Source organism: Mesoplodon densirostris, chromosome 8 (assembly GCF_025265405.1).
Source record: "Mesoplodon densirostris isolate mMesDen1 chromosome 8, mMesDen1 primary haplotype, whole genome shotgun sequence".
NCBI classification, from domain to species: Eukaryota; Metazoa; Chordata; class Mammalia; order Artiodactyla; family Ziphiidae; genus Mesoplodon; species Mesoplodon densirostris.
This window is the reverse complement of record NC_082668.1, coordinates 80,651,430-80,678,581: the sequence shown is the minus strand read 5'-3', so window position 1 is coordinate 80,678,581 and position 27,152 is coordinate 80,651,430. Positions and strand designations below refer to the sequence as shown.

Sequence of the window (27,152 nt, the reverse complement as noted above, 5' to 3'; positions counted from 1 at the left end):
GGGAGAGACCTTTAAAGATATATTTCCCTAGGAAAATTCCTAAATAAAATAAAGAAAAAATGTAACAGTTATACTGAATATTATCTCTTTAAAAAAATGACAATATGCCTAGAATTTTGATACTCCTCTATGATAGTATTTCTAGAATTATAGGTGACGAATAAACAGTGAACTTAAAAACTGAACTCTTCAGGGACTATTAATGAGCTACAAGATACTAGCATCTCTGGGTCACTGGTCAGATAACCAACTCAGAGTACCAATCCTATCTAGTGGCTACTCTGTCAGCCAACATAAAATGAGCAAATGACTTCAGATTCCCCTCTAGTAGACAACTGAAAGCAACACAACTGGTATGCTTATTGACAGTCCCACATAAAGTAAAGGAATAAAAGGCTCTAGAGACTAAGGGCTAGGGCTCACCCATGTTAGAAAGGCAGTAAGGAGGGGAAAAGGGAAATAAAAGACAACATACATTTCTTGTGCTTTAACATCACCTTCAAAGAAAAATACAAATATATCCTTCAGACTGCCATCTCTCAAAAAATATAGTCCTTTTTGTAGGAAAAATATGCAAAGGTCAATTACTTTGCTATGTATCACTTTTACATATTTTTATTGGGCTTGTTAAAATATCATATAGAAATTATATTGTCTAATACTCAACAATCAAGAGGTAGGTATTAATATTCTCAATTTATGGATAAGGAAACTGAGGTTCCGAGGACTTGAATACATTAAATGAGATGACAACCAGTAAGCGACACCACTATCATTTGTACATACACAGCATGACAAAGCCAGTACTCTTCATCACCAAGGTATTTGATGTAACAGTTATCCTAACACAAAAGCAAGAAAAGATCACTCTTAGATTCAGTTACTTCACAGCAAGGTTTGTGTCTTATTCACCACTGAATATCCATTCCCCAGCAGAGTACCTGGGGCACCTAATATGGTGCAGAATAAATATCTATTAAAATGAAAAGCTCCAAGAAAGCTTTTTTTTTTTTTTTTTTTTTTGCGGTACGCAGGCCTCTCACTGTTGTGGCCTCTCCCATTGCGGAGCACAGGCTCCGGACGTGCAGGCTCAGCGGGCATGGCTCACGGGCCCAGCTGCTCTGCGGCATGTGGGATCTTCCCAGACCGGGGCACGAACCCGTGTCCCCTGCATCGGCAGGCGGACTCTCAACCACTGCGCCACCAGGGAAGCCCCCAAGAAAGCATTTTTGGTTACGTTTCTTGGGGGTTTTTTTTGGCCACACTGCACTGCATATGGGATCTTAGTTCCCTGACCAGGGATCTAACCCACACCCCCTGCAGTGGAAGCACGGAGTCTTAACCTCTAGGCAGCCAGTGAAGTCCCTTTGGTTACTGTTTTTTATAAAGTTTTACCACTGAATGCCCCCACAAATTCATTATCTATAAAAATCTAATCACTAGCTTTACAAAGTATATATTTCCCATTTCCTTATCACCGCTCAGTTTTGAATTCATGAAACACTCAAACATCACAAAGCACTGACTTGTGTTTAATTAGGAATAAAAACTGCATACAGAAAAGCTATTTGGAATGTAAAAAGTGGCAGTGGACATCTACTGAAAAGCTTACTACTAGTTTAAGAATAATTCCTGCTTATTAGAATAATAATCAACTATGACTTAGAAGAGAATTTACGACCATAATCAATTCTACCCTCTTCAGGAAATTACAGTGATAACAACAGACTAAACCCGTCAAAACTAAGTCCCAGGCCCAGAAACATCCTCACAATTAACAAGGGTTAATGTCAAATCATTTGAATATGATCTTAAACAATTAATATACATGGACTACGCAAAGGCCTTTTATACAAAGTCATAGTTTCCATTTTCCGGTACAACACTGGCATTAAGGACAGGGAGTAGATCTTACTCTCCTGTGTGTCTACTGTATGCCTGACACACAATAATGATCAATAAATGTCTGTTGAATGAATGACCAGGGATCATTAGATTGGGGAAAGAAAAGCATTCAAGAGGCAAAAGAGTCAATAAATAATATTCTTATAGATAATGGGACATTGTTTTAAAGGTTTTCCTATATCTTTACAGAAACAGCTGAATTCAAACTAATTTGAAGCAGATGTCTATCACTCAAATGCACAGCAATTATTAAACAATAATAAATTAGCTCAGAAATTATATTAGTAATACAGAAGCTCTAAATTAAAAGAACAAAACTAAGAACTGTTAGTTCTATATCAGATTTATGCTTCTTCGAATTTTAAACATAAAATTGCTTTAAAATTCTTAGCTGACAATTTCTGATTTATCAGCTAAATTAATGTTATAAACTATTAAATCTATCAGGAATAGTACATGCACATTAGCACCTAAAATATTTTCTTAGACATCCTCACAGATTATGTCTAAGAGTGTTATAAAACTTCAAATTGATACTAGGAGTAAAAAACAGGACGCAAACAAAAGATAATATAGTAACTAACCTTGTTCCAAGAGTTGGATGAGTATGCTCACAGAGCTATATTAGGAATGGAAATAGAATTTTTATGTGTCCTATTTTCTATTTTTCTCTTTCAGTCTGAAAAACTAGGCAAAGGAAAGGTATGTGTATGTATACAATCTGAGATAAGAATTATTCAGCCCTAATTAACCTTTACGGGATAGGGATACTGATCAACAGAAAATCTTATGAATGACAGCTATTCTAAATATCTTCCACTACCTTTGGAAGACAAATGACATGATAAACTTGAACTCTAACTCTGATTACACAAGGTTCGGATTCATCAAGGTTAATGTCTATGAACAAACTGGCTCACTGACCTTGTCAATCTCATGTTTCACTCATTAAATAAGTGATCACCGCTAATGTATACAAATTACTTAACTAAACCTCACAAAATTAGCTGCAGTTTTCTTATATGCTAAAAGTCTGAATTGGTAACAGCTAGCTGACCACTGAAACATTCATTCCTGATTTTGCCTTATATACATTTATTTACAAAAAAACTACTTTTTGCAGACACTGCATCAATTCCAAGATACGGAAACATTTCTCCCTTAAAAGAAGCTCCAGTCTTGTGAGAGAGACAACATACAGACAGGTGAATGAAACACAAAATGGTTTTAATCACATCAATCATTTCAAAGGCCAGAATTTTAAAGTAATATATTCATTTTCTTTTTCATCAGCATGCCCCAGAGAAATATGTTGGAAAAATAGTAAGTGCTCAATAAAAAAATCAGCTGAATCAGAAGAGTATTCCTAAATTAGTCTGAACGTACAAAATATAAATGGGAAAGTTTTCATTTCTTTTGTAATTATTACCTTCATCTTCCTAAAGTGAGCAAGTTAGTAATTAATTTATAGACTTGTTCTTAACAACGTTTTCAGAAATGCTCACATTCTATTTTTTTTAATATGCTAGTTGTTTTTCCTGTTAAGTATCAATTATTTTAATCTTCAGAATAATAAAGTGATATTTATTGCACACCTTCTATCTGCATGTGCACTGTAATGATTATATATATCACTTCATAATATTCCTAATACTATGAGATAGTTACTAAAATCCCTGTTTTATAGATGAGAAAACTGAAGCTCAAGAAGATTAGGTAAGTTGCTCAAGGTCATGCTATAAAGAAGAGATAAAAATTGGATTCTAATACAGGCCTGATCCCAAAGCCTGTGCTCTTTACTTTATGCCCAGCCTTTATGGTATATAATTTTTAATAACAATAAGAAAATACTATAACAAAACTATTAGTGGAGTAGTTTAAAATCGCTACCATCTTAAAACTTTCGAATACAAAATCTCTTGGATAAGTAAAATATTTTCCCCCTTACCTTGAAAAAGACATGACCTTCTAGATATCTGAAAATAAAAGGTAAACTCCGGTAACATTCATTCCCTAATTCTTTCCTCCTGTATTTGTAGTTACTCTTCAGAGCCCTACCTTTTCTGTAAAACACTGATTAAAAGACAACAATAACAGAGTGATGTCCTTCAAATTCAGTCCAAACTTCATTTACTTTATGCAGTCTACACTGATTTCTGCCTACTTTTTTTTTTTTTTTTTTTTTTTCTTTTTGCGGTATGTGGGCCTCTCACTGCTGTGGCCTCTCCCGTTGCGGAGCACAGGCTCCGGACGCGCAGGCCCAGCGGCCATGGCTCACGGGCCCAGCCGCTCCGCGGCATATGGGATCCTCCCAGACCGGGGCACGAACCCGTATCCCCTGCATCGGCAGGCGGACTCTCAACCACTTGCGCCACCAGGGAGGCCCGATTTCTGCCTACTTTTAATCTGCATTTACTATGTTTGCTATACAAGTACTTTTTTATTGCATATTGACACATAAAAGGTTCTAAATAAGTATTTGTTGAATCATTTGTCACTAGCAATCAATTTAATACTTAGTTACAGAAACAAAGCAGTATCAGTATAATTTGTATTATATCAGTATGCAGTGGAGGATTACCAGCACATAACTAGCAGACTGTTATTTGGCTCACTAGTGACACTAAATGTATATGACTTATCTTCTCAAAAAGACTAAGACCATTTTTTATTTAATTTGTATCCCCAAATCATTAGCATACAGGCATATCAGCTGTACTTAAGAAATACCTGATGATGAGTTGATCTGAAACTAAACACCACATTTTCAGAAGCCCATTGAGTATTTCCAATCAAAGTAAATAAAAAATCTTCAAGAAAGTCCAGCCAGTGTGAAGATTTATTTGGGATAAAGGGGTTTTAGTGATTGTGTTTTCAAAATAGAGAACAGACACAAAGATTGTTTGCAGTTAGCAGGTAACATGTGAACATTTTACTGACAGGAATCCTGACAAGAAAATTAGTTCTCAAAAGTAGTCATAGCTGTAGGCTAGTTTTATGACTTTGCACAAAGTGACTGTTCTTTTTGCCCTAATGAAGAAGTATAGTCATATTACAAGTTGAATTTACCTCTAAATTTGTTGCTGGATTTAAGTCCAGTTGTAGGCTGGATATACAGGATAACAAAACATTAAGCAAGAGGTTGCCACCATGCCACTTGAGAACTGAAGTTTAACATATTTTAATACGTGTTTTCTTTACAAGTAAACTAAAACAGAATCTTAAAAACTATCTCACTTGTAAGTTTTGAGTGGAGCTCGCTGGTAATTTCTATAAGCTTACACTCCATTTAAATTACAAATATTATTATCATTGATTTTTCACCTGTATTATTTTTAAACATTTCAAGGATTATGTGATATACAGAGTGATATGGATTCTTTATCATATAGTACATTTTATTTTTTATGTTGGTCTCAATGTTTGGTCCTAGGGATGTCACAAAAGCTGACAGACATGAGTCTGTCTAAACTGTTTTTAATTAATAGAAAAATACTATATGAGAAAATCAATTAATATATAATACCTACTAAAAATAGTACACAGAACTCTCGAGAACTCTGAGAAAATGTGCAGCTCCTTCCTCTTGACTTACGTTGAAGGAAATGACATCTACACATGTAAATTAAGAAAATGCCCTGCAATGACTTTGGTACTCATTTTCCATTCCTGAGTTATTCTAATTACATTGTTCAAAACTGTCTAATATTAAAAAGCCAGTAAACAGCTTGGGTTCTGAAATTTTATAGACCTAGATTTGTATCCTTGTTCTGCTGCTTAATACATAATAGTATGATTTTGGGCAAAGTAAATCTTTTTGACCCTAAATTTTTATACCCTTTCACTGACAAATGGAATAATAGAACCTATTTCTAGAATTACCAAAAAGAATAAATGAGACAAGTTCAAATGATTATTGCCATAATACCTGGCACATAGCAATAATTCCATAAAGATACAGTCAAGTCACTATAAAAGGAAATCAAACAGTTTGAATCAATTGAGATTACAAAGAAAGAATCCATTTTTACCTAATCACTCAAAAAACCAGAGATAATACTGGGACTTACAAAAATGTAAATAAAAATATACAGGAAAGAGGTATTAAAAGAACAGACACCCACTTAAATCCTTTATATATAGATTGTCATTTAACTCTTGATCTAATCATTGCCTTACTAAATATTTTGACAGCTTTGATAAATCATGTGCAGGGAAGGGGAAGGGAGAGTACTATGTTATTCTTCATTTTCTTGTAAGTTTATATTCTTAAGTATAATGATTTAACTAGAACACTCTGGCCATGGATTTACTAACATTTAATTTAATTCAGTTTTGAGACACTGAGAGAACTATAAATTATAACCAAACTCAGACACCTTATAAATGAAGTTACAGTCCAAAAAAATGGATCCTTATTTGAGGTGATATAATTGTATGAATCTCGTTAGGTACAACAAGTGATGCAAATCACCAGTGATAGATGCTTATACTAAATTTTTTCCGAAAAATTTTTTCCATGACATATAAAACTAGACAGTGATACATGTAATTTCCTAAAGTAATTTTTGATATATATTTTTAAATACTACATTTTACCACATGACAACAGAGTCATGTGATACAAGTATATTTTTTAATGAAGTGCATTCTTTGAATCATGGTTACACAAACAATGCAAACTCCACAGTTATATAATACCTAAACTAGGCTTGGAAACTAAAACTGCCATTTAAAATACTATAAACAAGACAACCAAAACACATATTCATTTATTTATATTCTATTTTTAAAATGCTTTCTTTCATTGTATTTAAGTTTATATTTTCCTTTTCAAAGCAGCCACCATCACATGAGTTAAGTATCATAAAAAGTCACACTAAAACTACAAAACAGAATTCTAATTGTTTAAAATTAAGCTTCAATTATTAGTAGTGTATATTGTGGCATGGGAATTTAATCAGATAATTCTATTATATTTCTAAAATAATAATTATTACTTAAATGAGTTACTTATGGGTTACTTTTTTATAAGGTATCTTAATTATCAGAGAATTAAACTTAAATATTATACTGTACTTTAATTCATAAAACTAACAAATGTCAAAGATTTTCAACTCCTTTTATCTGTATCAGTTAAATAATACACTTAGTAAAAAAGAAAGTTAATAAATTGAAATATAGTTACATAGCAAGCCTCAGAAGTTATCCATTCAGAACTGCCTAGTGTATCAGTTTCTATTATTATTGTTTTTGTGGCTAGTTTCTGCCTCTAAAAAGCTAAATCACATCTAATAGGATCATGATTTAGAAAAGAGCTCAATTTTTGTTCATCACAATAATATGTCAGAAAGTGTTCAAATTCATGACAGATAAAAACTCCATGTTTAAACAGCCATATTTAGTTTGTCTGAGCTGGTGAGCAGATGTAAATGTAATCTGCAATACTATCAAACTCCAGGTCTGATAGATAGCAAGCTAATATTTATTTTTAAGTGCTCCAAAAATTATTTGTAAAAGCTGCATAAAAGGATTCCATAAATGTATTGTGATTTTATTTTAACAATTATTCTAGACCACAATGGACGTACATGCTCAAACAAGACACCTCAGCAGTATTTTAAAGCAGTAACCACCTAGCCAATTTCTGTATGTTCTGTAGTTTTTCTAATCCACTCTCCCTGTGGTTGAGCAAAATCGAATTGCCTCTCACATTTGCAGACAGCTCTGTGAAGGTGATAATAGAGCTGCTCCCTGCTGTCATGAGGCAGGAAATAGGAAAATGGCATATGGGGCTAGAAAGAAAGAAAGAAAGAAAAAAAAAAAAGAAAGAAAAAAAGAGAAAAAAGAAGGAAAAAAGAACTAAACAAGAACAAAAGATTTCAACAAAGAACAACTATAACCCAATATGCTTTGCAAGTTAATCTCTTTTCAGAATCATTTAGCATATCTAATCATTCATCTGTGTCCTCACTCCAAAAATGCAAACGGTTGATACCAAGTGTTTGGGGCAAGTTTTCACTGTCTAAAATATTTGGAACCTACAACTGCAGAATATGTCCTGCACAATGTCTGCAAACAGAGCTCTTTAGATTTTTTTAAATGTTGTGCCGATGCCAAATTCACCATTTTAAAATAAAAGAAGGTAACGGCAATGTTTATTAAAATATTAATAAAATGTGTATAGAAGGCTTTCAGTATGATTAACATTCCTAAATCTATGAAATAAAAAAATTAAAGATAAACATTTATAATTAGACTAATTAAAGTAGAAACAAATCTCTAAATAGGTAAGTTGCTAATAATAATACCAAGACACATTTATTAACTGGTACAGTTTTTTGTTTGGTTGGTTTTTTGTGTAATTAAGAATCATGCTTTAAACAAAATAGATTTTTATGTGATGTATCTGTAAACAGAATGTGGCAGGAGATGCTAATAAAGATAGAATCCACTCTACCTTTCCTTTTACACTCTGAATGGGATCCACAACCACTGCCACAGCTCTCTCCGACAAGGCTTCAAAGCTCTGCTGAGTGTTGATATCCACACCAGAAAGCCAACAACCAAAGCCAGGGTGACTGTGATACCAACCAACAACCATCTCAGGCCTGAAACAAAGAGGGCATTCAGCCGTTCAGAACAGAACAAGTAATACATTTATGATATGAAAAGAAACAACACACTAACAGGGTATAAATTAAGAAGACATGAAAAACACACAGGTGTGAAAAAGCACCATTAGAAACACTGAAATCATACACCATATTATCCAGAAAACATGGAAATGAAAAAGTGTGACAAAGGAGTGCTATCATTAAGAGATGCACATTAGCAGTGGTAGATAAGGCTTTCAGTTTTTCACCTTGTTACCACACTTTCTCAGAGCCAGTTTTTACCCTTTCAGCATTCAAGTAAATATCTACTCTTTAACTCCTTAGCTCTGGGAGTTGGATTTTCCAGGCAGAGTACATTTTTAACAATGGACACCAGGATCCACTGTTGTGAAAGGATTAAATATCAATTAAACCAGCAGTAGAACTAGGAACTCAGTCAAAAACCAATTTGCACTGTTCTGCTCAGCTGCTGAGCCTTTTGCTAACATTAATTTTGAAGTTTTTTCCACAGTAGAAGAATTTGAGCAAGAGAATGACAACTATTGAGAGATTTAATCTGGGGTAAAAAACTTGAACAATATTTGGATTGTACTTTCCCTGTCTTTAAAACTCAATATGACTATAAATATAATTAAATATTCAGAATTTTATTTAGCTGCAACTCTCAAATTTTGGAACATACAAGCTCTTTCAATTATAAGTGACTAGAGAGTAACTCCATATGCTAAACGGTGGGAAGCTACAGTCCAAATTTACTATGTAACAGTTGAGAATTTTAACATGAGGCAGTTTCCTAACTGGCAAATTTCTATGATTCTAGAGGAAATAGATACTAGATAGGTGGTGCAGAGCACTGACAGTGATACTTTTACATTAATTACGTGGCTTTTTTCCCCTAAGAATGATATTCACGAACATGTAAAATTCTGAGACACATTTCTGAAAATATTTCCCATCATTCCATTATATGATCATTTGAAATACTTAACTTCCTGTCTGCTTCAACATATCCAACATCTTGGCTTGGAACACTGGATCGACTGCCTCCACACTGACCCCCTGATTTAGAAAGAAAGGAAAATGATTAGCTTCTATAACAATGAGAAAAAAATTATATTACAAGATAAACGAACAAAAAGCTACTGCCTAAAAACCTATGTATATTATTTTGGGATACCAAAATAATTTAATAGGTTTTGATACCCATATTTGATACCCACTCATGTCATTCGATTATAAACCATACATCAATAAAACTTTTTAAATTGCCAAGTACCAAGAAAACAAAAAAAATCGCCAAGTACCATACTGCTGTTAGCTAATGAGTTAAGATAGTTTTTAGGCTCCTTTAAAAGAGTTTATGGCCATGACTAATGTGTGTGTATATATATATACACATACCAGAAATACCAAATAAGTGAACCAATTATTTTTTGGTTAGATCAGTCTAGGCAAGCATACTTCCTAATGTCACCCTCTGATAACTGATAAGCACTAGGCCTCTTCCATCTCATCCAAAGTTCTACAACTCTTGTGCTATAATAATCAACAGTTCAAGTCGGTTTTTTTCTTCTTCAGTAATGTAAACATCTTGAGGAAGGAAAATAATTGAATAGTTTCCCAGAGTTGTTTTTGTTTTTTGGTTGGCTGAGTTGGGAGGGGAGGATGTTCAGTGTTTTAGTTAGGACTACTTGGTAGATTAGGCAATTGGAGGGAAATACATACATTTGAATATTACCTCAAATATAACAGCATTCTCAAAATAGTCCCCACAAGAGGCAATCTGCAACCAAGTCTTTTAAATGCTGCATTATTTTGCTAGTTCAACCAAAAGAAAAATTTAGGGCATGGAAGTATTAAAGGCATTCATATTATCTCTCCAGTGATAGATCACTGCCATTATAGCTCCCTCAAGGTTTTCCTCTAACATCAGGAATTTAAGTCTAATCTACTTAAACAAACCAGTTAACATAAGCACTTCTTCCCACCAAAACAGTATTTTGAATTCTAATTGAGAGTGCATCCTCAAGAACAGGGGTATGCAATCTACTGCCTACAGCCTAAGAATGTTTTTTTAACATTTTTAAAGGGTGGTTTAAAAAAAAAAAAAACAAGAATATGAGACAGAGACATATGTCTTTACAGAAAAAGTCTGCTAACTCTTGGGCTAGAAGAAAAACTTTCCAACTCTACTACATAGAATGAACATGGGCATCAAATATTCTATTTTATATTGTCAAACAAGCACTTGTAGTACAAGGAAATAAAGGATATTAAAACTTAAGAACCCTTTACTATAACGGATATTCACATAAGGACATTCATCAGACAAATATATATATTATATTTTCTTAGGCAAGTAGATGAAAAGGATATATGTGTTATTTTTTGGAAGGTAAGTAAATGGTTATTGTTTTTTGGCCATTAAAAAAAAATCTAAATACACACCTATCCACAAGTCCAATGCATTAAATAAAAGAGCAAAACAAAACAAAAAACTCCCGCAAAGAACAATGCATTCTAAACACATCAAAGTAGAGGACTTTCAAAATGTGTATGCAGTATGGTTCATCTATTAACAAATTACCATGCAAAAAGGCAAAAAGAACTAAAGTTTGTCACTTTTTTTTTTAAACTTAACATTTTGAATAGGAAAAGCTTAAGAGTCATTTATCACCATATACAGAACATTTTAAAAAGGGCGATATTTCAAAACAATAAAAACAAAACATGAGGACTAGATAATGTAGGTGAGTTGAAACTCTAATTAAGAGTGTCTGAAATCTTTTGAACCAAATGTTCAAACTAATCAAACTAGTATCCTACTATTTTAAGGTAACTAACTTATAAATCCAGTACACTATGCTAGTTAAAGCTGAAAGAACAAGTAAAGGGATTAGATGTTAGCATCACTCAATTTGTGGATCTACAGGGAATTCATAATGCATTTAAAAGATCAATGATTTGATTCAATACAGTCTAAAAATTTCTATCATTAATCTTATAATGAATTTTTCTGTCAGGAAGAGAAAATTACAATATGACGGGAGTTATTTTGCACAGGAAAAGAAAAAAGAAACATGTTTACTTGCATCAGGCAACCATAAAAGTACTCACTGTTCCTGACTGTGGCATAGCAAACACGTCAATCACTCTGACGGTGTAATCATCAACAAATTCTCCAAGCATCAGACCCATAACTTCCATTGGAACCCCAGCACGACCATGTTTTAACATCTGTAAAGAGGAAGATATATAGACACAAAGCTTTGAGATCTTTGGACCCACCCCCCTTTTTAAAATTAATAACTTAATTGTGTTTCAGTGGAAATAAAACACTCTATTTTATACATGCACCTAAAACAACAGCTTATGTGTGAGAGGGTTAACGTGAAAAATATTCCAAAGTAAAAGAGAGAAAGCAGCTGAACTCTCTGAAGCAAGTAACTCCATTCAACACTTACTTTTAACAGTGCCAGGGAAGAGATATAGACTTGTTCTGCTGTGTCCACCGCAGGAGCATCTGTAGGTGGCCCCTAGAAACAAACATACAAATCATTATAAATACAAAGAACTTATGAGTTTAAAATTAAAGTTACAAGTTATTTAAACATGATTGTTTTAAAAGAGTTTAGGGGAAACATGTTAAGTATTCAGCTACAACACAATCAAAACAAGCTTGTAAATATCAAACCTGTAGAAAACATCAAACTTAGTACTCAGCTAAGTGTCCAATGGACACAATGCTTGACTCTTTCAGCGATGCTAATTTACCTCCACTACAAAATAACTATAATGCACCAATTAGCTATGTTTCTTACCCCAGTGTGAATGTAAACTGATTAACTGAAGGACCAACATGAACAGTAAATTCTCTGAGCCTGATTTTCAGCTAAAGACAGCATGTAGATTAGGGCTATGGGATCTCTGCAGAAACTTAGGTATGGGGGGGTGAGGGGCGGAGAAGATTTCTAATCCCTAGGTGAAAGAGCTGTGAACAACATGCTCTGCACTTCACCTGATGAAGTTGTTCCCCTCCCCTATACAACATCAAATTTAACAAAACTGCCCCAGATGTGAACAAACTGGTTGAGACTGGTGTAGCTAACATGAAAGTACTTCTAAATCCTGACAACTACCTTTAAAACAAATATTACTATTAATCTTATTACAGCCTAAGAAGATACTATGTTTCTCCCTAAGGATTCTATCTTCTTCATCAAAAGCACCAAACCACTTTTTACTGTAACATTCTGCCGCACAAAGTAATTTAGATATAGTCCTTACCCTCAAGATGACTACAATCTTATAAATTTAATTCTGCCCCAATCAGTGCATATGGGAAGCTTCTTGTTTTTTAATACTGAGCAGTCTGGGAAACTGAGATGTGACTTTTAATTGCCAGGTCCTGTTTTGCTTAAAGTTCCCTTTCCTTAACAATAACTCTATTACAATTACATAATGAACATGTTAGCTATCTAAATTGTAAGTCAATATTCTACCTTGCTTTTATGGATTTGCTTATTACTAAAATTAAAAATTGCTTTACTCATTACATTTCACACTTACAGGTCTGTGTGTACTTTGTGCTTCTTGTCTGTTTATATGCCAGATTCTGTGATTTTTTGGTTTTGTTTTGTTTAAAAGCTCAAAATACTTACTAGAAGCACTGAGTATAAAAAGTTCTAGAATAAGTTTTCTCTAAATATAAGCATCACATACAAAAATTACCTCTATCTCCTTATATACAAAGTGGTGAGAAAAATAAAATCCTTCAAATTTTATGTTTAAAAATACATGTCAGATAACATATTTTAAAAAGAACCGAATTCTTCATTATTATCACCTAATGCAGCTTTACTGCTTGCCTTTCAAATAGATTTGAAAATTCTAAGGTAAGCTAAAGTGCTATCATGCCAAAAAATTTGTTGAGGTCACCACATAAAACAAGATAATTTTGTTGATATGATAATTTTATTCATCTAATTAAGAAAGTTAAGAAAGTTTAAGAAAAAAAGAGAAGAAATAGTAAATTAGTTGTCACAAGATGTTTTTGGGGAAATAATACTCTAAGGTCAGGACAATGAACACTGTATTCATAAAAGTTATTTCCTAATTCAGAGCAACTTAAAAAATGCCCATGACAAAAGAAGTTAAAACTGGTATCTAGGCTAGAGTTATTAATACAGCCTTTCTCTACTTGTCAGGAAATACTTATTAAGAAAAAAAAAAAGAATAGGGAAATAAAACATCACATCATCACCAAAATGCATTACTGACAAAGTTCCAAAACTATTTCTGCCAAAATGCATTACTGACAAAGTTCAAAAACTATTTCTGCCATCAGTGAAAGAAGAAACACTCTGTTTTATTCAGCATTATATATATCCAGTACCTAGCAAAGTGCCTGGCACACAGAACTCACTAAGTATTGGTTGAAAAAAAAAAAGAATAAACAAGTTAAGGTAGTGCAAGCCAATGGAACAGGAAGGGAAAATACCCACCAGTTACCCTGGGAGAGAGAACAAGCCATATGCAAGTAAGTACAAAGATCACTAGCTCCTCTCTCACTATGTTCTTCTGGTTCAGAAACATACTAACAGAAAACCACGTAGCTGGTTTCTCTATTGTTGTTTTTTGAGACAGCAGCCAGTGATATTTCCTGTTACCCTTCTCACTCTATTACTACTCTGTTTCTTGAACTAGTTAGAATAAATTTCCCAGAAAACAACTTGACAAGAAGTAGAGAAGGGTTTGTGGCAGTGAACTGCAACCTAAAGAAAAAAAAAAAAAAGAAAAGAAAAAAGAGTAACCCATGTAAAACACTGTCTATGGAACATGTGTTAAGGATCTCTGGAGCAGATGCTATCATTTTTCTATCATCATGCTCACCTGTTCAGAATAGCACACAACCAGGCAATGACGGTGAAGAAAACTCCATTAAATACCCTGGAAACTGAGCTAAAACAGTTATGTAAGAGCCAGTACAGCTGTAGATCAAAGATGACCTGAGTTGAGAAAACTGTGGAGCTATGGACAATTTACATACATTGCCTTTCAGCAAACACTCCTGAGGAATAGCATTCAGATAATTCAAAGAGAGGAAAGTCATTTAAAAATAGGAATCATATACAAAATTCTGGAAAACTATTTGGCACCAGCAGAATATAAGACGATTTCTTATCTTTGAAACAGAACGTTGGAGGATAGACCAAGATGAAAAATAGTTAAGAATTAAGGTTACAGTGGAGTAAACAAGGGTAAAAATAACACTATGACAAGTTTAATTCAGTGATACAGAACATAAACTTTTGAAGATGTCTTAGAATGTAGAGTAAAATAGTTACAGATGAAAACTATTAAAAATATAATACTAGAGGAGAAAGGAAGGAGATGTAAGCTAAGAAATACAATTGATCCTAAGAATAAAATTAAGAAATGGAAAGCATCAATAAGACAAAGATGAAGAAAACTTTCTTGAATGAAAAAAAAATTCAACTTTTGCATCACTAAATGTCAGGCAATAACCAATGGAGAAAAGTGTTATATACCTTGTAAAGTCTTAGGTAAATCTTAACTACATGAATAAAGCAAAATTTCTAAAGCCATACAAATAGAAAAACTACATAACCTGAAGAAAAAAATGCACCTCAGTTGACTTTGTATTTCTTTGCAACATTAAACGGCAGAAAACAATGAAACAAAGTTTCAGACTTTTAAGAGAAACCCTGTGGAGTCAAAAACATTACACTCCACAAAAAAAATGTCTGAAGGCCCACAAATATGTTACTATATACACAAGGGCTCAGAAAATACGATTCAATGTATCTTCCTTCAAAGCACTTTTTGAATAAATGATCCAGTTGAGACCCCACAAATCAAAAATAGAAAATTAAAAATGGAAAAGCCATTATACAAAACAATTTGTTAAGACCACTGAAAGCAGTTAAAAACAGAGAGAGCTAAATAACATAAACAACCAGGGTTCAAAACCACAGATATCACCCAATAACTACATAGGGCGATGGAGAGAAATAAAGTATACAAAACTCTCTGTTTGACATATAGGAGGGGTAAAAAGAGATCTGTTTAAGTGTTGACTTAGGCTATTACAGAAATATGGATTTGAGAGTCTTTGAACAAATTTAAAATAACCACAATAAACAGGAAAACTGAATATACACCTTACCAAATCTCTGGAGAAGAAAAAGCTAACACAACACTGACAAAAAAAACAGGGAACAAAGAAGGGAACAAAACAAAAATAGCAAACAACATAAGGTAAGACCAAATATATTGGTAATGAAAAAATATAAATGAGGTAAAGTCCCCTGTTAAAGGCCTTTTATAATGGGTTTAAAATGGAAATTCATGTATATGCTGCTTACAAATAATTAAAACAAAACAAAAAGGATTGGTGAGATTTGTCAGTGACATAACTATTTCTTTTTGCAAAAGAAGCCACAATGGCCACTATATTTTACTTACCTTGCCTTTCTTCAGTGATGTGTTACATTAATAGATTTCCTAGTATTAAACCACTTTTCTATTTCCAGGATAAATTGTTCAAGTTTGATTTACTATTTTTATATTAAATTTTAAAATATATTTATATATAATTTTTATTTATATTAGTAAATATATTATTATGAGTGAGATTGACCTGGCATTTTCTTTTTTTCTGTTAAATTTGTCAGGTTTTGATATCATTATGCTAGATGTATAAAATGAATTGGCAAGTTTTACAACTTCCCATTTTCTATGTTCTAATAAAATGTATATATACTAAATTATCTATGTCTTCAGATTTAAATTTGGACAAGTTCACTAATGAAACATTTGGCTCTGAAGCTGATTTTGGAGCTAATTTTTATAACATTTGCAGTGGTATTAGTAAATTCAGGTTACCTGTCTTGAAACTAGATGGAATATTATATTGTTCCAGAAAGTTTCATTTCATTTAGATTCAAAGTTATTACCATAGAATCGAACATATTCTATTTTATCTTTTCTTTTTTAACTGTTCAATATGGAAAACATTTAAAACTAAATTTGTTTCTCCATATCACATTATCACTACCCAGATAGATCAATGATTTACATTTTAAAAAAATCAAATCATAACCAAAACCATGATAAAAATATTGGTGAAGAGAACACCTCCTAATTCCTTCTATGAGGCCAGCCAGCATTACCCTGATACCAAAACCAAAGACACTACAAGAAAAGAAAACTACAGATAGACCAGTATCTCTTATGAACATCGATGCAAAAATCCTTACAAAATACTAACAAACAGAACTCAGTAGCATATTCAAAGGACTATCTATACACATGACTGAGTGGGATTAAAACTGGCAATGCAAGGATAGTTCAACAAACAAAAACTGGCCAATGTAATACACCACATCAACAGAATGAAGGGGAAGAAAAAAAACACATGATCATTTCAATTGATGCAGAAAAAGCATTTGACAAAATTCAACACTCTTTCATGAAAAAAAACACTCAACAAACTAGGTATAGAAGAAAACTACCTCAACATAATAAAAGCCATAGATGAAACATCCACAGTGAACATAATATCCCATGTTGGTGAAAGACTGAAAGCATTTCCTCTAAGATGGGGAACAAGGCAAGGATGCCTGCTTTCACCACTTCTATCCAACATAGTACTGGAAGTTCTAGCCAGAGCAATTAGGCAAGAAAGAGAAATAAAAGGCACTCAAATTAGAAAGGAAAATTATCTCTGTTTGCAGATGATATGATCTTATACAAAGAAAAGCCTAAAGAATCCACAAAAAAGACATTAGATCTAATAAGTGGACTCAGTAAAGTAGCAGGATACAAAGGCAACATGCAAAAAACCATGCATTTCTACATACAAATAATGAACAATCTGAAGAAGAAATTACAAAAATAATTTCATTTACAATAGCATCAAAAAGAATAAAATACTTGGAATTAACCAAGAAGATGAAAGTCTTATACAATGAAAACCACAAAATATTGCTGTAAGAAATTAAAGAAGACATAAATAAATGGAAACACATCCCACGTTCATGGACTGGAAGACTTAATATTGTTCAAATGTCAAAACTATTCAAAGTGATCTATGGATTCAAAGCAATCTCTGTCAAAATTTCAATGACAAGTTTTTCAAAAATAGAAAACCCATCCTAAAATTCATATGGAATCTCAAGGGACCCTGAACAGCCGAACAATCTTGAAAAAGAACAAAACTGAAGGACTCAAACTTCCTGATTTCAAAATTACTACAAAGCTACAGTAATCAAAACAATGTGGTATTGGCATAAAAACAGACATATAGACCAATGGAACTGAACAGAGAGCTCAGAAACAAACCCTTGCATATATGGGTCAAATGATTTTTTAATAAGAGTGTCAAGGGTGCCAAGACAACATTTGCAAATTATATATCCAAAATACACAGTGAACTCCTAAAACAACCAAAAACCTGATTTAAAAATGGGCAAAGGATTTGAATAGACATTTCTCCAAAGAAGATATATAAATGGGCAGTAAGCACATGAAAAGATTCTCAACATCACTAATCATTAGAGATATGCAAATCAAAACTACAAGGAGATACCACTTTACACCTATTAGTATGGCTACTAATAAAAAACAAAACAAAACAGAAAACAAGTATTGGCAAGGATGTGAAGAAATGGAAAACCTCATGCACTGCTGGTGGGAATATAAAATGGTACAGCCACTGTTAAAAACAGTATGGTGGTTTCTCAAAAAGTTAAAGATAGAATACTGTAAGATCTGGCAATTCAACTTCTGGGTATATAACCCCCCAGAAATGAAAGCAGGTTCTCAAAGAGATGTCTGTACACCAATGTTCACAGCAACGTTATTCACAAGAGCTAAAAAGTGGAAGCAACCCAAGTGTCCACCAATGGATGAATGGATAAGCAAAATGTGGTATACACATACACAATGGAATATTATTCAGTCTTAAAAAGGAAGGAAATTCTGCAATATGCTACAACATGGATGAACCTTGAGGACACTATGCTAAGTCAAATAGCCAATCAAAAGAGACAAATACTGTATGATTCCACTTATATGATGAAGAAATTTGAGCAGTCAAAAATCATAAAGACAGAAAATATAATGATGGCTGCTAGGGGCTGCATGGAGGGGAGTATGAAAAGTTACTGTTTACTAATGGATAATATTTCAGTATTAATAACTAACTAACTAAATAAATAAATAAATTTCACCTGGGCGAGGAAATACATTCTAGTTATAAACCCAACTGAACAAAAAAATATATATAAAACTGACAATATAATCTAAAATTTCTGAATACAGGCATACCTTGCAGATACTGAGTTCAATTCCAGACCACTCCAATATACTGAATATTACAATAATGCAAGTCACATGAATTTTTTGGTTTCTCAGTGCATATAAAAGTTATGTTTACACTATACTGTTGTCTACTAACTGTGCAATAGCATTATGTTTAAAAAAACAATGTACATACCTTAATTTAAAAATACTTTAGTGCTAAAAAAATGCTAACCATCATCTGAACCTTCAGTGAGTCATAATCTTTTTGCTGGTGGAGGGTTGAGAATTACCAAGACATGACACAGAGACACGAAGTGAGCAAATGCTCTTAGAAAAATGGCACCAACAGACTTGCTGGATGCAGGGTTGTCACAAACCTTCAATTTGTAAAAACACAATTATCTGCAAAGCACAATAAAGTGAAGCTCAATAAAACGAGGTATACCTGTACTAAAAAAGTTAAAAGAAAAAAAAAAAACCCTGAAAAAACAGTTGCCCCATTTATGACAAAAAGTCAATACCCAAGTTAACGAAATACTAAAATCTTAATGGAAACATGGGCAAAGAATATAAAGCAACTAATTACATAAGAAATAATGAAATAAATATGAAAAATATTCAACCTCACTAGTTGACCTCCTTTAATTAAGAAATGCCAATTAACACATTAAGACATTGTTGTTGCTGTTGTTTTCCTATCAAACAAGCTTTACAATGCCCAATTTTGGAGCGGGTGTGATAAAAGAGACACTCTCAGCACTACTGGTGGAAATGTGAATTAGTACAAACTATCAGAAAAGCAACTGAGCAATGTATATCAAGAACCTTACAACTGTACAAACTTTTTAACCCGCTTTTGCACTCCTAGAAATTATTTAAGTAAATAAACAGAGATGTTTGCTTGAACCAGAATATTCATGAGAGTTCTTTTAATAATGCAGATAAACCTAAGAACAAATAACAACCAATAATTAAAAACTATTGTTGAAAGCTCCTTTCTCTGAGATCTCAGATGACTCTAGCCATCTTAATCAGCAGTATTACCTTAAGTTAAAAGTACCCTAGGGCTTCCCTGGTGGCGCAGTGGTTGAGAGTCCGCCTGCTGATGCAGGGGACGTGGGTTTGTGCCCCGGTCCAGGAAGGTCCCACATGCCGCGGAGCGGCTGGGCCCACGAGCCATGGCCGCTGAGCCTGCGCGTCCGGAGCCTGTGCTCCGCAACGGGAGAGGCCACAACAGTGAGAGGCCTGCATACCACAAAAAAAAAAAAAAAAAAAGTACCCTAGCCTGCTGCTATATTGAATATTTTTAACTTATAATATTGAAGGAACCTTCCCGTAATTTAAAAAGAAAGCTAATAAAAAGGAGTACGGCTGTGAAGTACATTCACATGGAGGCAGATTCCTCTCCCATCCTGAAGGCCATAACAAACAGAGGTAAATTAGGAACTAACCTATAAGACACCACACAAGTTTCAACATTTACCAGTGCAAAGTATTTTAGAGCACTGAACCATGAGGTCTTTTTATGGTTGGCTCCTGACTGTATGTAAAGGATTCTACTCCAGAGTTCTTCACTCTCAGAATCTGAGCTACCAAGTATGGAAAAGTGACTTAAAGTCATGATATATAGGAAATATTCAAAAGAACTTAATAAAGCTTGGAAAAGACAAGGTATAAAACAACTATCTTCAAATATATGAAAAGCTGTCAGACAAAGTTCAGACTAATAGCTCTCAAAGTGCAGTCCCTAAACCAGATGCACCAGCACCACCTGGGAATTTGTTATAAACGCACATTCCTACTGAATCAGAAATTCTGGGGGCAGAGCCCAGAAATCTTGGTTTTTAGAAAGCCCTCCAGGTGATTCTGATGCTTGCTAAAACTTGAGAACCACTGATTTAGACTATGTAGTTTGTAGAACTATGGACTAATGGAATGAAGCTATGGGGAGATTGAATTTGGGTTCAATATAAGAAAAATCTTGTATTGGTCCAAGCTATCTAAAGAGGAGCTCCAGTTAATGAGTCCCCTGTAACTGGAGTTATTCAAACATAAGTGGTTCGTATTGGGGAAAATGTTACAGACGGGTTCAAGTATTTGATGACTAATTAAATCAGATGATATTTTTTAAGGGTTCCCTCCTCACTTAGTAATACTACCAAGCATCATATTATTTCCTAAGAGAGACATCTCAAATTAAACATCTTCAAAAATCAAACTCACCATGTTTCTCTACAAACTAACCTTCCCAACTTATAATTATCTTGAGTCTCAAACTAGAAACCTAGGCAAAAATTTTCATTTACTCTCCTTCAGTCCTTATAGTCAATGTATCACCAAGTTTTATCAATTCTTTGTTATTCTGCAGTGTGACAGAGATTTTTAAAATACTCATTTTTGGGAAAAGAGTTTCAAGAAAACACCATCCATAGAGTTCACTCCTAGTTAAGTAAGTTTGGAATATAATGAATATCCACCCTACCCCCCAAATTTATGTTGTATGTTAGAATATAAGAGGCTTTAAGAAAAATCCTGGAGTGGAAAAAATCTATTTATCTTTGTTTAACCTGAAGTTTTCCAAATCATTCCATGGTCCACATGGTCTTCTCAGAGAAAATCTGGACTTTTTTTTTCAGGCTCTGAAAAAATTTATCATTTTTTCAAATGTGAGGCAGAGATCAAGCCCAGGCTCCAAATAATATTTAAGTATTTACCATGTGCCTAGTACTACAGCTGTATGGTTAAATGAAGGCTTCAAGAAGCTTATAATGTAAATGGAAAGGCAGACGAAACACACATTGGCACAGATCATCAGGACTGAAATGCAATTTCTGACTTCTAGCAATGTGGCCTTTCCACTATAGCATACCATCCCTTTTTCATATGCCCAAATATATTTTTATTCTGGAAGCTTAGTTCCTTTCCATTGTTTACAATTTTAGAATCCTCTTCCACCTGGAGCCATTTCCTACTAAAGAAAATGGAAATAACTCTTGGGATGCTCTTCCTACCTAAAAGCAGTTAGTATGCCCACTAAGAACGGGGAACACTTCTGGGCCTCCCTTTATTTTCTGAAGTCTAGATGGGCACAGGGGGCTTGGCAGACCAAAAGGCACTACTGAATTTACTTATAACATAGTATGTACACTACTGTGAAAACAAAAATATGCCTTTTTATTAAAATATACTGTAGGAAACAAGTTACACAACATTTGGCGCTTTTTTTTTTTAATCACAGCATACAAATGATAGAAAAATAATAAGGCAAGCACAGTTCACAAATATATCACCTTATTCAAACAATTAAATCATGGTTGTACATATGTAAGCACACCAAATTATCTGAGTGTTACTTTAATGTATTTTAAAGAACTAAGTAAATATGCACAACACCAAAAGTAGGACACTAGTTCATTACAGAAGCAGAGATGTCAAGTAAGAATTTTCAAGATACTTGAAGTGTAAGATGGCTATACCCTAGGCAAATAAAGATATCGAGGTATATACAGCTCTATGTCAAATGTTAAATAACTTAAGAAAAAAAACGTGTGAGTCAGGGGATTCAAGGAGGAGAAATGTACAGAGTAGGAGCAGTCAGGGTAATGAAGTGGTAATGGGCACAGAAAGGCACTTCCAGGATTGGGAGGTGCCACCCAGGAAAAGAGATATAGGATAGTTTTTATTCCTCACCCACAGAAAGTTTCCACGTCCCTTTACCCCTGCCCTCATGTCTCATATTTATAATCCTATGACTTTAATGAGAAACAAAAGATTTCACAAGTAAAAAGTGATACAAACTTTAATGTTAGATTTAAATCAACTACTGTTAGTCTATGTTTACATTCAACTAAAATGGACATATGGTGATCACATACAATGACAAATTACATGTGTTCCATTCACAGGATGATAAAAATTTGAATAAATGTACAGAATTTGAATTACTTTCAAATACCTTTCATTTATTGAGAATTTATTATGTTTAAGAAACTAAAAAAAAAAGAAACTAAGCTAAATGCTGGGTAAAGTAAAGTAAAAAACTATACAGTGATATAAATCAAATGAAAACCTGGGCCCAAATATTTTTTGAATTTCAAAAATTGGCTTAGGCTGTTATTATTCTAAAAAATAAACAATGAAGAAAATGTTTCTTTCTGATGTTTAATCAACAGCATAGCTCTAAAATTACCAACTTACATGGTGTTTGAAATATTCAAGTTAACTCTGTTGACCTTATAACAATTATCTAACCACCATAATAAACAAGTACAGAAAGTCAATTTTTTTTTAAAGATTGAACATGATGTAACTTAAACTCCAAGGTTCTTTAAAAACAACTGTGAGAATAACTGAAGGTACTTTTATAACTGAAGTGGTATTAAGCAAAAGAAAAAATAAAATAAAATACTAAAGAAAATTGGTCTGTATTTCACAAAAAGCACACACACACATCACTGACAACAAATAAGTAAAATAAGAAATATCTGAATGTTCTACAACATTTATAGTCTACTGTTAAAACTTAAATGAATGTAACAATTTGAAAATTAGAATATGGTTTAGTTATATATTTCTGTAAAAAAACCATGGAACTAAAATGCACATACCCCTCATACAAATAAGAAACTGAAATAATTACTTTTGCTATATAAATCCACAATGCTCAAATCCTACAGGCACAACTTTGAAATCACTTAAGTAAGTCTAACTCTTTAAAATAAGTTTGTTTAAAATGAGGTAGGGGGAATCCATACCTTTAAACTGACTAAGGGTATAAGTTAGCTATCTAACAGAACTGCAAGGTAAAATAGGTGAGCCATAGGCACAAGCAGTGTGACTGACCTTTATACATACATGAAAATCTACCTAACCAGTGATATAATACCTATTAGGGATCCCAAAAGGGCATCAAACCCACCTCTGTACAATGAGTTTTATCTGTCACATATAGTAAAACAGAAATTATCATCCAGGTCCACAAATTTTAAATATGGTAAAATTAAATGAGACATGAGTTGTTTTTTTGTGTTTTTGTGGGTCCCCCCCCCACATTTAGAAGGTTAAAATCTGATCCAGCATAAAAGGCTGTGACTTTTACTTGGGCAGCCCTTGTTGACTAAGTGTTAAAAAAAAAAAGGCATTTGCCATTATAACAGGATAAAAACTAATGCCTCAAAGTGTTACCTACGCAGGCCTTTTAAGAAATATGTTAACACTATTAGTTGTATTACTCCACCTTTGTCTTAGTGTGAACTGATATCAATTATTTAGCCAATTTTATAATGTTATTAAAGTACCTGCTGATTAAACATGAACCAGTGTCACTTAAAAAGAAATGTAAAATAAGTAGTATCACTGAACTGCAACACTCCAAAAAAACCCAAAAATATAAAGTTACCTTAGGAAATGACATAACGCATTTCAAAATTTATTAAAAAGTTGTTCTAGGATTAAAATATTACCTGGACTTATTTATTTTTATAATGGCTGTTTTAAGGTGTGTATTTGGTCCTGCATTATAGAATTATTTTTAGAGGTCTGTTAAAATATTTTTCAACAAAGAGAAAACAAGTTTTATTAACAAATGAAGGTGACTATATTTTTAAGAACAAAATAAAACCTAAACATATAATATATTGGAAAGCTGACAGAAAATAATTCTTAATTTATGGTATGCAACATAACCCTCAACAAATTCTGTCAAAAAATTTAAAATCTGATGAAACCACCACCTTCAGTTTCCTCAGTTAATAACCCCTGAAGGGGGAAAAAAAACCTGAACAGAAAATAAGCAAATTCAAACATTCACAAGTAACTACCACTGTATTGTTTATCTCTTGCCCAGCAAGGTAAGAAACAACCTTTTAATACTTTAATTTTATGAGTATTAAACAACTAGTTTAAAAATCAAGCTGCATGTAAACTATTTCTACTGTCTGAGCTTCAATGACTAGCTGAGGCAACCTGTTATAGGAGGTGTTAATTGGCAATAGGAGTACAAGTCAGAAGCATGTTCCCCATAGTCCTAACCCAGCAAGGCTAGGTCATTAAAGTGGAAATGAATTCTTTCATGTCGACTTAACCCTTTCAATGCATGCTTTCAGCTGTTTTCTCTCAGTTAATTTTAAAAACTTGTTACTTTTTAGAGTTAAAAAAAAAGTTCCAAAAAAAGGTCCTTTGGCTGACAGTTCCAATGACTACATTATTCCAGAAGAGAAGAACAGAGCAAGTTAATTGCATGGTGATACTGCAACTCTCCCCTCTGAAAAACATATAAACTAAATGTATTCTTATTTCAACACTGAAAAAAGATATAGAATATAGTGTGTAAAAATAGCTCAGAACCATTTAGCCATATATGGTTTTGATTTACATTTCTGTTTAAGATCCAAGGACTATCTCATGATGATAACTTAACCACCTTAACCTTGGGATAGAGTAATAATAATTTTTTTATTTCCAAAATGTCCATACAAGAATCCCCATTATGAAAATGTTTTGGAACATATATGAGATAAACACCTTTCTAATTAAGTTTCATTATTCTGATAAGGTGCACAGTCACAGCATATCCTGATGACTGGTTGCCAAAAAGCCAAAATTCCTTTTATAGCATGATCTCAGAGGTTTCCAGATGGCACATTAATTCTTTAAAAAAAAAAAGAGAGAGACAAAAAGAAGGAAAGAAGAATAAGAATAGAAATGTTAAAATAATGATGCATTACTTTTGAAATACCTTATTTATAAATACTAATATTCCCATATAATAACCATTATAGATATTTAAAACCCAACTATATAAATAATATTCTAAATATTACAATTTAAAAAATTAACATACATATGCTACATCTTTCATCGCTGAAAAATATTATCAGAGGACTTCGCTGGTGGCGCAGTGGTTAAGAATCCGCCTGCTAATGCAGGGGACATGGGTTGGAGCCCTGGTCCGGGAAGATCCCACATGTCACGGAGCAACTAAGCCCGTGCACCACAACTACTGAGCCTGCGCTCTAGAGCCACGAGCCACAACTCTGAAGCCTGTGCGCCTAGAGCCCGTGCTTCACAATAAGAGAAGCCACTGCAATAAGAAGCCCGCACACCGCAACGAAGAGTAGCCCCCTCTTGCCACAGCTAGAGAAAGCCCACACACAGCAACGAAGACCCAATGCAGCCAAAAAAAAAAAAAAAAAAAAAAATTATCAGAGTAAGAACTAAACATTAGAAAATCTATAATGCTTAAAATTATGCCTTGTGATAAATCAATAAAAAAAATTACCAGCATGACAACAGAGACATAATTTCATCCATTGTTGTAACACAGCTGGGCTCTCAAGTAACTATAACCAACAATACGCTTATTAAAAACTTGATCAGCAAGGGCTTAGATAATAATGGGAAATTTAATGGTTGAGGATGTCAAAAAATGGGAATCATACATGTTATATTCCTACATCCTATACTTCATTCTTTTCCTCCTTCTTTTCATTTGTCTCCTTCTTTCAAGCATTCCAATTATGACAAACTCAGTTCCTCCTCTCTGAAAACTGATTTTTTCCCTAGGCTTACTCAGCTCCTCCAATACAGCAAACCTAAGTGGCCACCCTGGAGCCAACAGTTTGAGAATATAAAAATTTCAGTGGGGAACAGGCAGTGGGGTAAGGCAAGGTAACAGTCGAGTAGAAGGGGAGATGACACCATTACTTGGTTAAAAAGACACCTGAGGGCTTCCCTGGTGGCGCAGTGGTTGAGGGTCCACCTGCCGATGCAGGGGACGCGGGTTCATGTCCCGGTCCGGTCCAGGAGGATCCCACATGCCACGGAGCGGCTGGGCCCGTGGGCCGTGGCCGCTGAGCCTGCGCGTCCAGAGCCTGTGCTCCTCAGCGGGAGAGGCCTCGGTGGTGACAGGCCCGCGTACCACGCAAAAACAAACAAACAAAAAAAGACACCTGATCAAAATAACACAGGGGCTGGAGGCCTAGTGAACAATGCCCAGCTGTGACATTTCATTCTCTTTAAGACCGCTCTTGATATTCACTTTGAAACATTTTTCACCTACTTGAAAATGTGTATGTGTGTGTTTAAAAAATGCCATAAGCACCAACCACTTCAGACATTTTTGTGAAATCTGTCTTACCAGAACAAGGACCTGCTATCTCCCACTCTGGGTGACTTTCACTCTGCCCCATAGCAATGAGGGAGGAACAAGCACAGTGTTTAACTACCTCTGTTATAAAGAAGCATCATCCACAGAGGTTTGATTAGTCAAACTTCAGAAGCTGTAACTACAAACATTTAGGA

General features: G+C 33.8%; 1 protein-coding gene across 1 annotated transcript in view; it reads right to left on the bottom strand.

The window, feature by feature from the left end:
* Positions 1 to 27,152, bottom strand: part of PSMD14 (proteasome 26S subunit, non-ATPase 14) — a 96,282-nt gene that overhangs the window by 31,441 nt on the left and 37,689 nt on the right. Inside the window, exons 4-7 of the mRNA XM_060106275.1 lie at positions 11,987 to 12,058; positions 11,640 to 11,759; positions 9,513 to 9,581; positions 8,366 to 8,518 (exon numbers count right to left, since the gene is read on the bottom strand). Of these exons, the coding sequence (XP_059962258.1) occupies positions 8,366 to 8,518; positions 9,513 to 9,581; positions 11,640 to 11,759; positions 11,987 to 12,058 (414 nt within the window). The remainder of the gene's footprint in view (positions 1 to 8,365; positions 8,519 to 9,512; positions 9,582 to 11,639; positions 11,760 to 11,986; positions 12,059 to 27,152) is intronic.